This window comes from Limulus polyphemus, unplaced genomic scaffold (genome assembly GCF_000517525.1).
Source record: "Limulus polyphemus unplaced genomic scaffold, Limulus_polyphemus-2.1.2 Scaffold1890, whole genome shotgun sequence".
In the NCBI taxonomy this organism is placed as follows: Eukaryota; Metazoa; Arthropoda; class Merostomata; order Xiphosura; family Limulidae; genus Limulus; species Limulus polyphemus.
In genome coordinates this window covers 67,582-81,966 of record NW_013667500.1, presented here as the reverse complement: position 1 = coordinate 81,966, position 14,385 = coordinate 67,582, and the positions used below count along the sequence as shown (strand labels likewise).

The 14,385-nt window shown below is 33.6% G+C and overlaps 1 protein-coding gene across 2 annotated transcripts in view; it reads right to left on the bottom strand.

The window, feature by feature from the left end:
* Window positions 1-14,385, bottom strand: part of LOC106465268 — a 134,364-nt gene that overhangs the window by 70,781 nt on the left and 49,198 nt on the right. For both annotated transcript variants that reach the window (XM_022393128.1, XM_022393129.1), the window contains exon 11: window positions 8,372-8,524. In XM_022393128.1, coding sequence (XP_022248836.1) covers window positions 8,372-8,524 — 153 coding nt within the window. The remainder of the gene's footprint in view (window positions 1-8,371; window positions 8,525-14,385) is intronic.

Here is a 14,385-nt window from a genome sequence, read left to right as displayed (position 1 = left end):
GTTTATTGAAACCACCTGTACTATAAAACTGTTACATACATTTGTTAGTAGTTGCAATTAGTTTTGTCTCTATTCTGAAACAACATACACGGACATATGTTGGAATAAACTTGCTTGAAAGTTCAAAGAAATGATATTCAAGTACCGAAAAGCTTTCTTACTATCATATCTACAGTAACATTCAAATGCGCACATGCTCGCTCTTGGTTAAACGAGAGTGACCACCAAAAGGGGTGAGATAGTTTATGGACAACGTACAAAGTTCACACTGCTAACCCCACGGTTTATTCAGCACAATAAACACAAAAGTATGACTGCAATGAAACATAAACATAAATTTGAAATAAAAATATGTTTATGAAACAAAATTAAAATGTTTTTATGTACATATATAAAAATGAAGTCCTAGTTAAAAATAAAAATACTCATTTATTGTTTAGGTTTATTTACAAATATTATTTACGGGTCTGTATATTACTTGAAACCATAAGAAGTATACGTGATTATTAAGAAAATTAAAAATAGATAAAATTTGCATTTTATGGAGGATACAATTTTTTTGGGATTTCAAAATAATGTACTAAAACATTAAAAGTAATAAGTTCAAATCTGTAGCAAATATAAATATTGTAATAATTTCTTATAAATATGATTTCCTAATGTAATTTTCCAAGATATTAAAGATCATAATGCAAAACAACTAAATTTATTAAAAGTAATAGGCTTTATGTTTCTTAAACTACCTACATTTGTCAAAGTCCTTATGAATTTTCGAAAATATTCGTACCCTAGTTTTATTGTTGGAATGAAATATAGCAAGACTTGCATTGCCTACTAAGAAAGTTAGTAGCTGGTAGTCATCGGATTAAGATGAATTACATGCAGTGCAAAGTTCATGTGTGTGTAAGACTCTTCAAAGAAGTTAACTTTCTAGTAAAGTCAGTCAATATGTGATGGGTAATTATGTTTTTTAACTTTTTAAAGTATTCTGAAAATAAGTACAGGCATCACATTTCTAGTTTTTATCTTCTTCTTACTTTATTTTCTTAAAAACTAAAGATTCTTTAGTACAGGTTTGGTGTTTATATTACTTTGCTTTTTTTTTACATCTCCACTCAGCATTTATATTTAGGTCTTCCCATTTGCTTAAAATGCAGTTCTATTTTTCAACGTTTTAAAACTTTCACATTGCTCTGATTTTCTAAATGTTTATTTCATTTCTTATATAACCAATATTTTTACAAAGACATACCTGACTATGCATACAGTTTAGAAGAGCATACAAATCAAATGTTTTGTGCACCTGGGATACAATTCTTATTTATTATATATTACTGTGCTCACTTTTCATTACATTTTTATAGATATCTCATGCTTCAGTTTCTGCTCAAGATTTATGTACAAATTTTTCAGTTATTGTCTGAACAATGTTCAACTTTACAGTCTGTACGTAAGCTCTTTACAGTTTGATAAAGTTTCAACTACTGACCTTACACTTGGTTATTCATCTTCGGATATCATTTTGGTAACAATGTTGAGCTTCAGCTTTCATGATTTGCAAAAACATGTGTAATAAAATTTCAATGTACATCTACATAATGTATAAATATCCAGTTTGTATATAAGTTCTTAACAGTTTGCTATCAGCTAATGAAATGTGATTTTTTATACATATCTCAGTGTAGCTTTTTTAGTATCAAAATGTTAAACTACTTTTCATTTATTTTCCATCTACTCATGATTTGCCTAAAACTGTATAATAAATTTTTTAGTGTACATGTACTTGATGTATAAATATACAGTTTGTATATAAGTTCTTAACAGTTTGCTATCAGCTAATGAAATGTAATTTTCTTATGCGTATCTCAGTGTAGCTTTCTTATTATAAAAAAATGTTAAACTACTTTTCATTTATTTTTCCATCTACTCATGATTTGCCTAAAACTGTATAATAAATTTTTTAGTGTAAATCTACATAATATATAAATATACAGTTTGTATGTAAGTTCTTGACAGTTTGCAATCAGCTACTGATATAATTGTTTATGCATCTCAGTGTAGCTTTTTAGTATAGAATGTGAAAATCTATTTTTGCACCTACTCATGATTTGTATAAAACTGTATGTATACTTCTCAGACTTCCCAAAAACTTGTCGAAACGTTGTACATTTGCTGTTATGTTAAACTTATATTAAAGTTTTTCTTCATTACCCAGTCAAGCCGTCTCCAAGCATTATTAGTCTCGTCATCAAATATAGTAGTACTATTAGTAGCATGTACAAATCTCACAAGCTTATCTTTTTAAATAGTAAATTATATTTTTATTATGAAGTAAATATAAAAATAAGCTAAATTATTTTATTTATTCCTGCTAATTGAAATGCAAAAGAATATAAAAGTCCCAACCTCTTTCAGTTCAAATGCTAAGACTGATCCATTCATAGAGACCTTGGACTCTCCACATTGGGAAATCTTAACCCTAACATTTATGAATCGACTGTTTTCCAAAAATATTTTTATTTAGAGTTAATACAACAATGTAATGATTAAAATAAATAGATAAACTATATATTATGATTTTTGATGATATATATAAAAATAATAATATTCATGTACATGCCATGCACTTCTTTCCAAATGCAAGATTTCTAAGACAAATAACAAAGGACTATGGCCATAAACTAAGTGTAGTTTATAATTTTTATAATAAGCACCACCCACTTTCCTATTTTGAAATACAGAACACAATGTTTCATCACATGTTTTCCTTACCATCCCATGATTTGCCAAGCATGAATTAAAGTGCATTGAATAAGGAGGTACCCAAATTGACACTTTATGACTAAAATTGGTTGAAAATTTTATAACTTAAGTTGAATACACTCAGAAGTTGTTTCGTAAAGAAAAAAGAAAATGTTTAAATATTGATCCAGATGGCCGACCAAGTGCTATAGTGCAAAAAAAAAAAAGTTCAAAAAATGTTGAAAGAAAATGATTTAGCCTCAGAGGGTTCTTGTTTACAATCTAAAACATATTTTGGATTTTTTTGTTAAATTTCTCTTTAAACTTCACTATATAAAACAATTTAGTAGAAATAATTAAATACATTATTATTTAAAAATATAAAATCTGAAATAAACTTTCAAATAAGTTCTCTATAACTTTTTCATTCACTCAGCAGAAGGCAAAATTGAACAAGGAGTCATAGGGTTAAGTAATAAATGAATGCTGAAGTTTATAAACTTTAATTGTAAAACTCCTTACTTACTTACTTACTATAGCAAGAATCATTAATGAGATAATAATGTTATTTTCAGAAACAGTTTTTAGTAACCACATATTTCTGCTAAACTCTCTGTCTGTAAAGGTTAATTTTACTAGCTGTAATCTGATGGGTCAAGCCTAACCATCCAAAACAAGATAACTCAATTGGACCAGTGAGCTTGGATGCAAATCTGTGAGACTGAAATTGTCTGGTAGACCAACCAAGTTAACTTAGCAGATTACATACATATATATATATAGACACATACACATATATTCACACACACGTGTATATATATATAAATCCATTACAGTAAAAAATATATTAGAAACTTCCTTAAAACTAGTCTTGAGTATATGTTAACATCCAAATATAAAATCTTATTGTAATAAAAGCAGACAATTAAAATAGCTTACTTTGTATGTTTTAATATGTTTCTCCAGTGATTTTAGTTCAAATAATTGTCATGGCTAATGCAACAATTCATGATCATCTTTTTCCATTAAGTTAACCATTAATTAAAATATCAAAACTAACTGTATATTAGATGAGTTTTTTAAATTGAATAAATAACACAGCAAAAGAATTCCAAGAACTTAGTTTACTTATTAATTAACTTCTATCATCACTTCAAGGTCAAAACTTACATTTTCAGAATCAAAAATTTGTTTCAACATGTGCATAGCTCTGAAACACTAAAAGCCTTTCCCTTTGTTGAGTTTGCTGTCATGCTGTCAAAAATCATGTGACTTTAAATTCTCAATATACTGTTACGACAGGGGGTCATGTGACGAGTATTCTAGAAGAATCGCTTGTGTGTTACGACAGCGGGGTCACGTGACGAATATTCTAGAAGATTCACTAGTGTGTTGCAACAGCATTGCATCAATTGACGCTGGTAGCACGTGTTGAGAGTCTTAGAAGTTTCTAGAAAAGGCAATATTATCGTATATAAGTGTGCTAGACAGTGAGAGAGACAGACAGAGTCAAAGCAATAGTGGAGACAAAGACAGAGACGTGGCGGAGACGAGGCAGGCAGAGAGAAAGAAAGACAGCCGTTACAGTTGGCGGGAACTGAGGATAGCAGACACAGAGATCGGAACTATAGTTTGCGGGGACGGACAATTAAGTCTAAGCGCGATAGAAAGTGAGTGAATTGTTGTGAACTATAGTGTGTGTAACTGTGAAAATTAAGTACATTACAAAGTTGTATTGAGGAAGAATAAACAAGTTTTATAAAGAAAGGATTTGTATCTTGTAAGAATTAACAAGCAAACATACAGAGACGTAACAATGCTTAACATAATGCAGAACGTGTTAAATTACCCAGAGTTTTTCACTCTCTCATATGACTTATTGCGATGTGTAAAGAAAAAATACATAGTATAGTGATCTGTATTTACAGGTAAAATTTCAGGTTAAAAATTCTAAATCTCTCATCCCCTAATTTTGTTTTAGTATAAAAGAGCTTCATCCATTTTAGACCATATTTAAAATTTGCTCAATGAGAATGAAGTTCTAGACTGAAGAGGCTTGGTACCATATGTACTATGTGATATAAACATATTTGTTATGCATTATAAAAGATTTTTTAAAAGTATATTATTATATCATTGCATGTACAACAGTACAATTACATAATTATATGATTTTTATATGACTTTGATGTGGTCATTAACATTTGTATTGTTATTTTTTCCTTTTTACTGTTAGCAAAATGCCTTCTATTATCCTGCAAAACTTGAAGGAGTAATTGTTTCTGTTCTTCTTTCTTTGTTATGATGGCATTATACTCCTCAATAAGAGCCACACCCCTTTCTGCAAAGTTGTTTACCACATTCAAGTGTTGAACTGTCTGTTATGCCTCCCTGTAGTCCTCTCTGAGCTCCCTTGACTCAGGGTCATAATCCAGAAATCCATATAAAATTTCATTGCCCCTTTTGTCACTGTGGATAGAGCTGAAACAAAGAATGCCAAACCAATAAGTTCCTCACTCAGATTTCGAGCAAAATGTTGGTGGGCATATTTTGAAAGAGCAGAATTCATACTTCTTATACTTAACAAGACACTGTAGGAAGTTAAGATCATTGAAAGTAGCAGAAATGGCATCAAGAGCAGTGAACCATGCCCCAAGATAGACTTGAACAACAAAGATGCAGATGTCACAAAAGTCCTCATAGTCAGAGAGCTTAAAACTGACCCATAAACATCCAGACCTGGAAGGCATATAATGCCCTGGCCATCCATCATGCATGATGCAGTGCTCCAGGGGCTATAAATCACACTCTATGAGGAGAGATACCACCAAGATGGTGTATGGCTAGTTCAAGAAGTTCTCAATTATTGTTTTTAAGTTGGCTGAACTGAAATTTCTTGCAGCAAACTCAATGACACTATTCTTAACTTCCTCTGTGTCTTCTGCTACTTCACCATAGTCAGCTGCAGTTTCATAGCTGGACTGGACCATGTATTCCCAATACTGCTAAAATCAATTGAAAATTTCAATATCTAGACTAGAGGAAAGCCCCATACAGTCTTTTAAAAACACATGTCAGGATAAGTTCTAAGACATGATGCTGGCATGCCACATACAGAAGATTCTTGTTTAATCTTTGTTCTAACAGCAGAAATTCTCCATTTCTGTGACCAGTGTTGCTTGCTGTTGTGTCAAAGCAAACTTCCTTTACATGATCAATGACTTCACACTCTTCCAGCAAATCAGTCACAGAAGAAGCATTAGTCTCTCCAGTGCTAGAAATCAACTTTGAAACACCTAGGAGTTGGTTTACTCCTGCTTCAGACAGGATTACTGGCAGATGATCCACTTGTTCTTTCCCTGTTAGACCGTTAAGGAGCTTGCTATCCCAGTGAACTACAAGCAAGACTATTAGCTGGAATTGTCCCTTTTTTGACAAGTTCCTAGAGGAAATAATGTCAAGATCTTCATCAAGACCAAGGTTATGGCGGTAAGGAAAATTTTGCTTTTCTGTCACTCAACTTGGTTCTGTTCATAGCTACTTCAAAATCAAGAGTGATAATATTTTTTCTTGTACTCTTTTTAGCTTTAGAGGATGTTGATTCCCAACAACTCACACTTTCATTTAAGGTCTGCTGTTCCTACTCTGCATGCCATTTCCAGCCTATAGTGTCCAAATTTCAACTACCTTAAGCAACCGCCAAATATTATTCAATACAGAAAACAATTGGTGTGAATTACTTTCAGAAGGTGAAATGTTGTAAATCAAAACTTCAAAAATAAGGACCACCCTCGTACATTGACTTATGGTGGGAAAGCAGAGCCTGACCTCCTTGTTTGTAGTCATTATGAAATTATATAATTTACCCAGTTGTGGGTAAGTGGTCGGTAATGTATTTGAAAGGTAAATGCCTGATTTAATTGATTTCAAAAATGTAAAATTGAAATCAGGTAGACTTACTCCCGAAATACTAAAACCCAAGCTACATATAGTGAGATGGAGAAGAGAACTGAAAAGAGTCACAAGGACCACTGGTTCTTCAAAAGTTGCATTCTTAGGTTGGAAGATAACAATCTAGACCATAACGACTGAAAGAAGTAATTAAGCAGAGGTTGAGAAAAACCCCAGAATCAGAGCAAAAATCAATGGAATGGATTCAGGGGAGAATCAAGTAAAGCAGACCAGGCTGATAAGAGACTGGACCATAAATGTTTAAATTTAACTTGTATTGTTTTATTGCCTTTTGAATTGTGTCTAATTAATAACTGCCACACAAATTGTAAATCAGTAGTCAAACACTTAGTTCAAATTATTACACTGAATGACATAACAAACATGCTGTTCTTGAGCATACCTCTTGAAGAATATTTATTAGTAGTATTATCATTTGTCATTATCTTACCTAATCTAACCTAATAAGTTTCTCATTTTTACATTTTAGTTACTTTTATAATAAAAAATAAAGAATATATATATGAAGAACAAGAAATATATCAATTATCTGTGAACTCTTATTTTTATGCTGCCAGTTGTTGATGAAATTTAAGCCTACCTTTTTATAGTAATGACACTAGTACACTAAATTATATTTACTTAGATTATGCAAATATGAACACAGAATAATAGCATGCACAAAACAAGCACTATCTTATAACTATCATAATTTATCTGGCTTTCTAACTATGGCTTAAGAGTCTTTAAACCTTACCTTAAGCTGGTCGATCTAAATACAGTGAGGGAAACTTTCAAACTGAAGACAAAATAGACAATACTCTATACATAAAACAATATAATACATCAGAGAGAACTATTTGTAATTTGCGAAAGAGATGATGTGACTGGTGGGCATGGCAAGTGGGTCTGATTTTCTAGTTTATGACTACATACACAAATAAGATTGAAGGCTATAAAAATCAAACTTTGCCTTAGTAGTATTTTTACATTATAATGAGTAATTTACATTAAATTCTGTACTTCTCAAAGGAGTGGTAAGTAAATTAGAGAAGAGAAAAGACCTAGAGAACAAATGTCACAATTCTCATACTAGGGGAAATTGAGGATTGTTTAAAATATTTCCTTATAAACTTAAGAACTTAAAACTTATAAAACATTAACATTTGACTTATTATCTATGTTTTGATGCCTAATATATTTGTATGCATTTCATGAATTCATAATAAAGTAGTTTAATTAAATTTGAATTTAACTAAAAAGTCACACACTTTGACCTACCCATAGCAAAGGGTTAACAGAGACTAACAGTTTCTTCTCTTTATGAGAAAATTAAATTTATGATTTTGTTTCTTTTTTATTGTATCTAACTTTGAACAAAATATTCAATGATGAAAGAATTATTTTCAAAACATACAAAAAACTTAAATACTTTATGAGTCAAACATTGTTTCAATTAACCTCAAAACTGCTTGATAGTTCAATCAGTAGTTTCTACATATTAATGAACAAATAACGACACATCATTTTATGAAAAATTCCTGAAAACTTAATTTTAATTACAATTATTATCAACAAAAACAAATACCCAAAGATTTTCTGTCCATTAATTTAGATGAAAATGATCTAATTTATATAGTATTAAGTGTGAAGCAATGTAACTGCTTCCCAAACCTACTTGTCAAAGTACTAGAAATTCCTTCACAGGCTTTTAACTTGATTTCTGGAATACCTTGTGTTTTCTTATCAAGGATATTAAAATCTCTACCAAGTTTTCTAACGGCCCTGGAACAACCTCTCATTTTCTGTTTAATTGCATTTGAAATTGATGCTGTGGAAAAAAAAATAACAATAGCTTTAAAAGTACATTAATTAGAAATTATCATACAGAAAACTACCACAAAGCTTTGAAAATTAAGAAGATTAGAATCAGCAGCAAGCAACCTATGTTACACAGGTATCATTGATGCAGGTTTTGTAGTTCTGAAAAGATCTGTTCAAGTGGATAAAGAAAATAAGTAAGTGGTGATGCTTAAAATGACTTTCAATAACTGAAAATAGTTGATGGAAGTCAAACAATAGTTGTTTTCAGAAGTATAATTCCTGTGTACGATATAACAGCTTAAGATTTGTTGATTGCTGCATATTCTCTTGAAGTTACATTCAATATACACTCTATATCTTTCCTCAATAATTAAAATTGAAGATTGCCATCAGTAATCTATCATGATGCTTTTGCAAGTCCAAACTCAACATGAAGAGTAAGTATCTTAAAATTTTGTCTTGGGCTTCTTAACCGTGTCATACTATAGCACTAATAAATATAGCATTATTCATTCAAAATGTAATAAAAAGTTTACCACAAAGAAAACGTTTTTAAGCTTCATATATATATATATTTATAAATATATATATATATATAGCTTAATACTACAACAATAAAAATATCATAATCTCCAGTTGTTTTACATGTCATTTTTATGTTCAGTGAGGGCATACATATTTTAGTCCACCTTTCTGGCTAGAAGAATATTTTCTCATTCAAAACATTTATATTAGCCTAATACAAAAGAGAACTTCCTAAAGGGCAGTTTACAGGTGAAAACCTATTACAAAGGATGACAAACAATGCAAGTATAATGTTAGCATACAATGCATATCACATAGTGACAAGCTATTGTAACCTCCAAGATTTATGTGGCTTAGTTTTGGAAAAAAAAAAAAAAAGACTTTTAGCATATTAGCAGTTTCTACAAATTTAACAAAATGCATCAAAAACTTATTATTTCTATTTAAGGAATAGTGAAAGAAATGGTTATTTCAAGCTCTAGATAATAATAATTATCCAAAGTAACAACTTTAACCTGAACAACTAATGGAAATTTTCAGTTGTCATTGAAAATACAACACACAGAGAATATTTATTTTAAATACTTATGACAATTTTGTAGCAAATGGATATTAATTTGTGCCATGATTAGCAGCCTATACAATTGTGACTATCAATAAGTTTTTTCAATAATAATTGCTAATTAGTTTAAATTTTGTCTGCTAATCTGCTTCTGTCTTCAACTAAGTCCAGAGAATGAATGGGTGTGTGGTAACAGCAGCTGACATTCAAACCTGGGTCTTCTGCTAGAAAGGTAAGAGTGCTTTCCATTCATCTGGGTTTCCATTGAAGAAACTGTGTAAGTTAGAAATCATAACAATGAAGCCTTTAAGTCTTATTCATAAAACGAAAAACTTAGCATTTTCCTTGCTTGAAAATATATTTCTGATAAATACCTCTCTTCACAAAGTATCTATTACTCGCACATCTGCCTTTGAGATTTTGCATGATTTAATCATCATGTGACAATAGCCCTCCACAATATAAAGGACAACACTTCCTCCATGTGCAGTAGATCCCCATAAGCACTTGCACTCAAAATTAATTTCATTCTTAGATGAGGAAAGAATAATGTGCACCAATAGTGGAGAGGAAGGGTGGGAAGGTGTACAAACAGGTAAGTATCTATCAGGAATATATTCTCAAGTAAAAAAAATGTTAATGTTTGAAACAACTCACTTACCTCTCCACACACAGTAGGTAGAATCTACACAATGATGTGGTGGAGAGGCCAGTGCAATTACAAAAAACCTAGATGAGCTACTTTGACAGAAGGCAACTGAAGGGAAATGCCCATGAAATCTGACACCCTAGAGGAACAACACTTGTGGAAGATTGCATCCATTTCATGCATGGGTATACTCTTTGCCATGAGGGAAGTAGGAAGGCAAAGAAGCTAATGTGTTACAGGATGGGTAGAAAAGTTCATGACAAACCAAGAATTTACACACAACAGGTCAGCTGGACATGAGGTGTAGAGTGACTAGGACAATAATTAAACTGTATAGCTTAGAATATATTATGTTGTATCATTCGCTTAATGTACGTACAGGAACAGGGATGAAGGTCCCTTGCTGTCACAGGAGGAGAATATTTTGCTCATCCCATTGGATGAACCACTGGGAAACTGGCATATTATATAAGAGGGTAACCTGCACTACAATGACATGGCCACCTCTGCCCTACTTCCCACCACATTCTGCTGCCCACTCAGACTCTCAGGAGGGAATGCACAATTGGTGAGGAACTCTCCAAGTCAAACAACACAGCAGCTGAGAACTGGAAGTAGCAACAGTCTCTCCTGCTCCACTCAAAGACTAGGGGAGGGAGGATTTGCACTGGGGAGACACCAAAAAGGTACCTGTACCCAATTAGTCCTAACCACTTCAAAGCTCCTTTACTGGAGAAAATGCAATGAGTAACAGGAAAATCTAATTTGAAAAGCCTGCATGTACGAGCCAAGGAGGTGGGCAGATATTCCCCCGGCGGTAGCTTTCTCCATGTTAGGCTATGAAGGTACTATCTGGAATGGACAATGAAAGACACATATATACATTATATATATATACAATACAGTGCAAAAGTGTTAAGACAAAGCCAAAAATTAGATTTCAGGCTACTTTCAATGAACAGTGGAAGGTAAATCACAGGTGAAACATCAAAATGTTATTAATCTTCATATTTCGTACAACAGAAAGTCAGTGGAAGTGCCTGAGTTCAACAAACAGTCAATATTTTGTGTGTCCCCTCTTTTGCTTTAATCACTGCAGAGTCTTTCAGCCATTGTTGAAATATATTTAATCGAAGTATCCTTTGGGACTTTACTCCAAATGTCTCTAATACACTCCCATAGTTCCTTTGAAAGTAACTTTTGATTTGTCAAGTTTTTGATCTAGCAAATCCCAGATCAGCTCAATTGGGCTGAGATTGGGGCCCTGTGGGGCCATTGCATCATTTAAATGACTCCAGCAGCTTCTTTCTTAGCTAAGTAATTTCTTCATAGGTTGGATGAGTGTTTGGGTTCATTATCTTCTTGTTAGTAGAATCCTTTACCAATAATATGCAAACCACTGGGTATACCATGACAGATCAGTATCTGGTGGTATTTGCACTGGTCCATTATTCCATCTATTTTGCAAATGTCTCCTGGCGCCTCAGAAGAAAAATACCCCAAACCATCACACTGCCTCCCCTATACTTCATGGTAGATGCTATGCATTGAAGTATGTATCTTTCACCTTTCTTCTGCCACACATATAACCTACATTTTGAACCAAATATTTCAAACTTGAGCTGATCTGTCCATAACACCCTTTTCCAATCATCAACAATCCAGTTTTTGTACTTTTTAACAAATTTCAGTCTCTTGACAACATTTGGAGATTGTAGTAAAGGTTTTTAAACTGCTGCACAACCAAATATTCCATTCTCGTTGATTCTTCTTAATACTATAGATCTGGCCACTTTTCTATCATTTGGTACATGGTTGTTTATCTCATGTTTGAGATCAGTTGTAGTCTTCCTTCTGTTCCAAAAAGGCTGCATAAACAAAGTATCACTGAGTTTAGGTGTTCTTCCTCTTTCTTTCCTATTTTCAAATTTACCTGTTTTGGTCTCACAATATAATGTGTTCTTAACTGTGTTTGGAGAGCATTTCAAGTCTGCAGCAATTTGTCAGAGAGTCCAACTAGCATCACATAAAGCTTTTATGTGAAGTCTCTGCTCTACTGACAATTCTCTACGCTTTTTTGGGCGATGGCATGACAACAAAACTTAATATATATCAAGGTTTTTATCAAGGTTTATTTGTGGAGTGCTATTAAATTGATTTCTCTTAGCATGTACCAGTATACCATATGTTAGCTCCTTGCTAACTTATTTCTATATAGTTAAGACACTGCATGGGGTACCATGACAGTTATTTCACACCTTAAGTTTGATCACTATGTTAATTCATGCCGAAACTTATGACATGCCCTAGGTACAAGTATATGGGAATTCTAAAGAATGATAAGTATTCTCACCCTGGCTCATTCAACTGTCAACAGGTATCAGTGAAGCATTACCAAAATATAGAAATTTGCATTCTGTAACAGCATGGAAGAATCAGCCCCATAAAATGGAAAGAATGACAAAATATTCTCTTGTCCTAACACTTTTGCACAGTACTGTACCACCTTACTGGTGTTGCAGAAAAACTCCTCCGAACAATGGGCACATTTGGAGCCAGGGTGGACAGGTTTAATTACCATTACCCTTGACTTGATGCATATTTGGGGAAGCAAGTATACCCTGTGAGGCAACAAATGCCACTAGGTGAGTTCTGAGAAGTGAAACTTATATGAGTAGAAATGGGTAAAGAAGTAAAAGAGACACTTACCCATCAAAGACAGTGTGTAGACTGGAGATTGGCAACTGGAGGTATACAATATCCTGAGGAAGACAAAACTGTCAGATGGTGGCGGTAATGGGAGATGAAGGTGTTGGGCATAGTCCACATTCCAGCCTGGAGGATCTTGTCTAATGGTTGTCAAAAGTGCAAGGCCAGAAAGTGAATCAAGAGGCAGATGTGATATCGCCTGTGAGCATCTCCATCCAGGGAGAAATATATGATCTGGCTGGGTTGATGAATCTATCAAGTAAGCATAGAGGAGACCACTGGAAGAAGAGGTGTCCCATGTCAACAAGAATAAACAACTGCAGGAACCTTGAAATGAAGTTGTGTGCATCAAGTAACACCTGACCACTAGAACCGGACACAAAAGACAATCATGATCATTATAATCATAGAAGGCTGAAGTCAACAGAAGAGAAATGGGAATAAAGGAAAGATCTCCCTCCAAGGCCATCCAAAGTCTTAGGAAAAATCAAGTGTTCAGGGAACAAGATCAAGGAAGATCTGTGAAATAAAGTACAGAAGGCATCCAGTGCTTAAAGGTCAGATCTCCAATGACCACAAGCAAGAAGAAGTTAATAGTGTTTGAGAAAGTGATGGTAAGCACTAAATGGCCAATGGTTCAAACAAACTCTGGGTAATATTTTGTAGAACCCCCATTAAGGTTCCAGTTGGGCAAAGAAATCAAATGAGGAGGATGGTGAATGAGATGGGTCCAGAACAAAGTGGGAGTATCAGAGGAGGAAAAGATGGAAACATAGCAAGAAAGTCAAAAGGTAGTCAATCAGGCCTTCTTTGCTTGGTTGTTTGACCAAGGATTGTCAGTTTCTACCGTAACAGGCTATCAGGTGGCCTTGTCGGCTACCTTTAGTTGATAGAGAGACTAGAAGGGCAACACAAACAAGATAAAAAAGGGCTAGATGGCTGGAGAAACTTGATCACTGAGGAAAGGACCAAACAAATCACATGAGTGAAAAAAAATGGATGACACTCTTGGATGAAAGGCAGGAGTATGAGGTTGTACCAAGACTGATAATGGCTGAGGCAGAGGAAGATATGCCCTGGACATCAATTGGTGAAGAAGAGGGAGGAAATCAAGACTGAATCAACCAAGAGGGGGGGGATACAAAAAGGACTTGCCAAAGAGTCATGAATCAAGGCCAAGACTTGTGGGAGAAGGTACACATAAAGAATGAGATCAGATCCATACTTTCTGAGGGCATCAACAGCAAGAGCAGCTGGGTGAGGTACTGAGTAACAGAAGTGGGGAAGTTTGGTATTGAGAGGAGTGGTGGAGGCAACAATCATTAGCATGCCAAACTAGAAACAGATCTAATGAAAGACCTGAGGATGGAGTGACCACTCCAATAGGAAAAATCCTGTTTGGTTGATATAGTGATGCACTTAA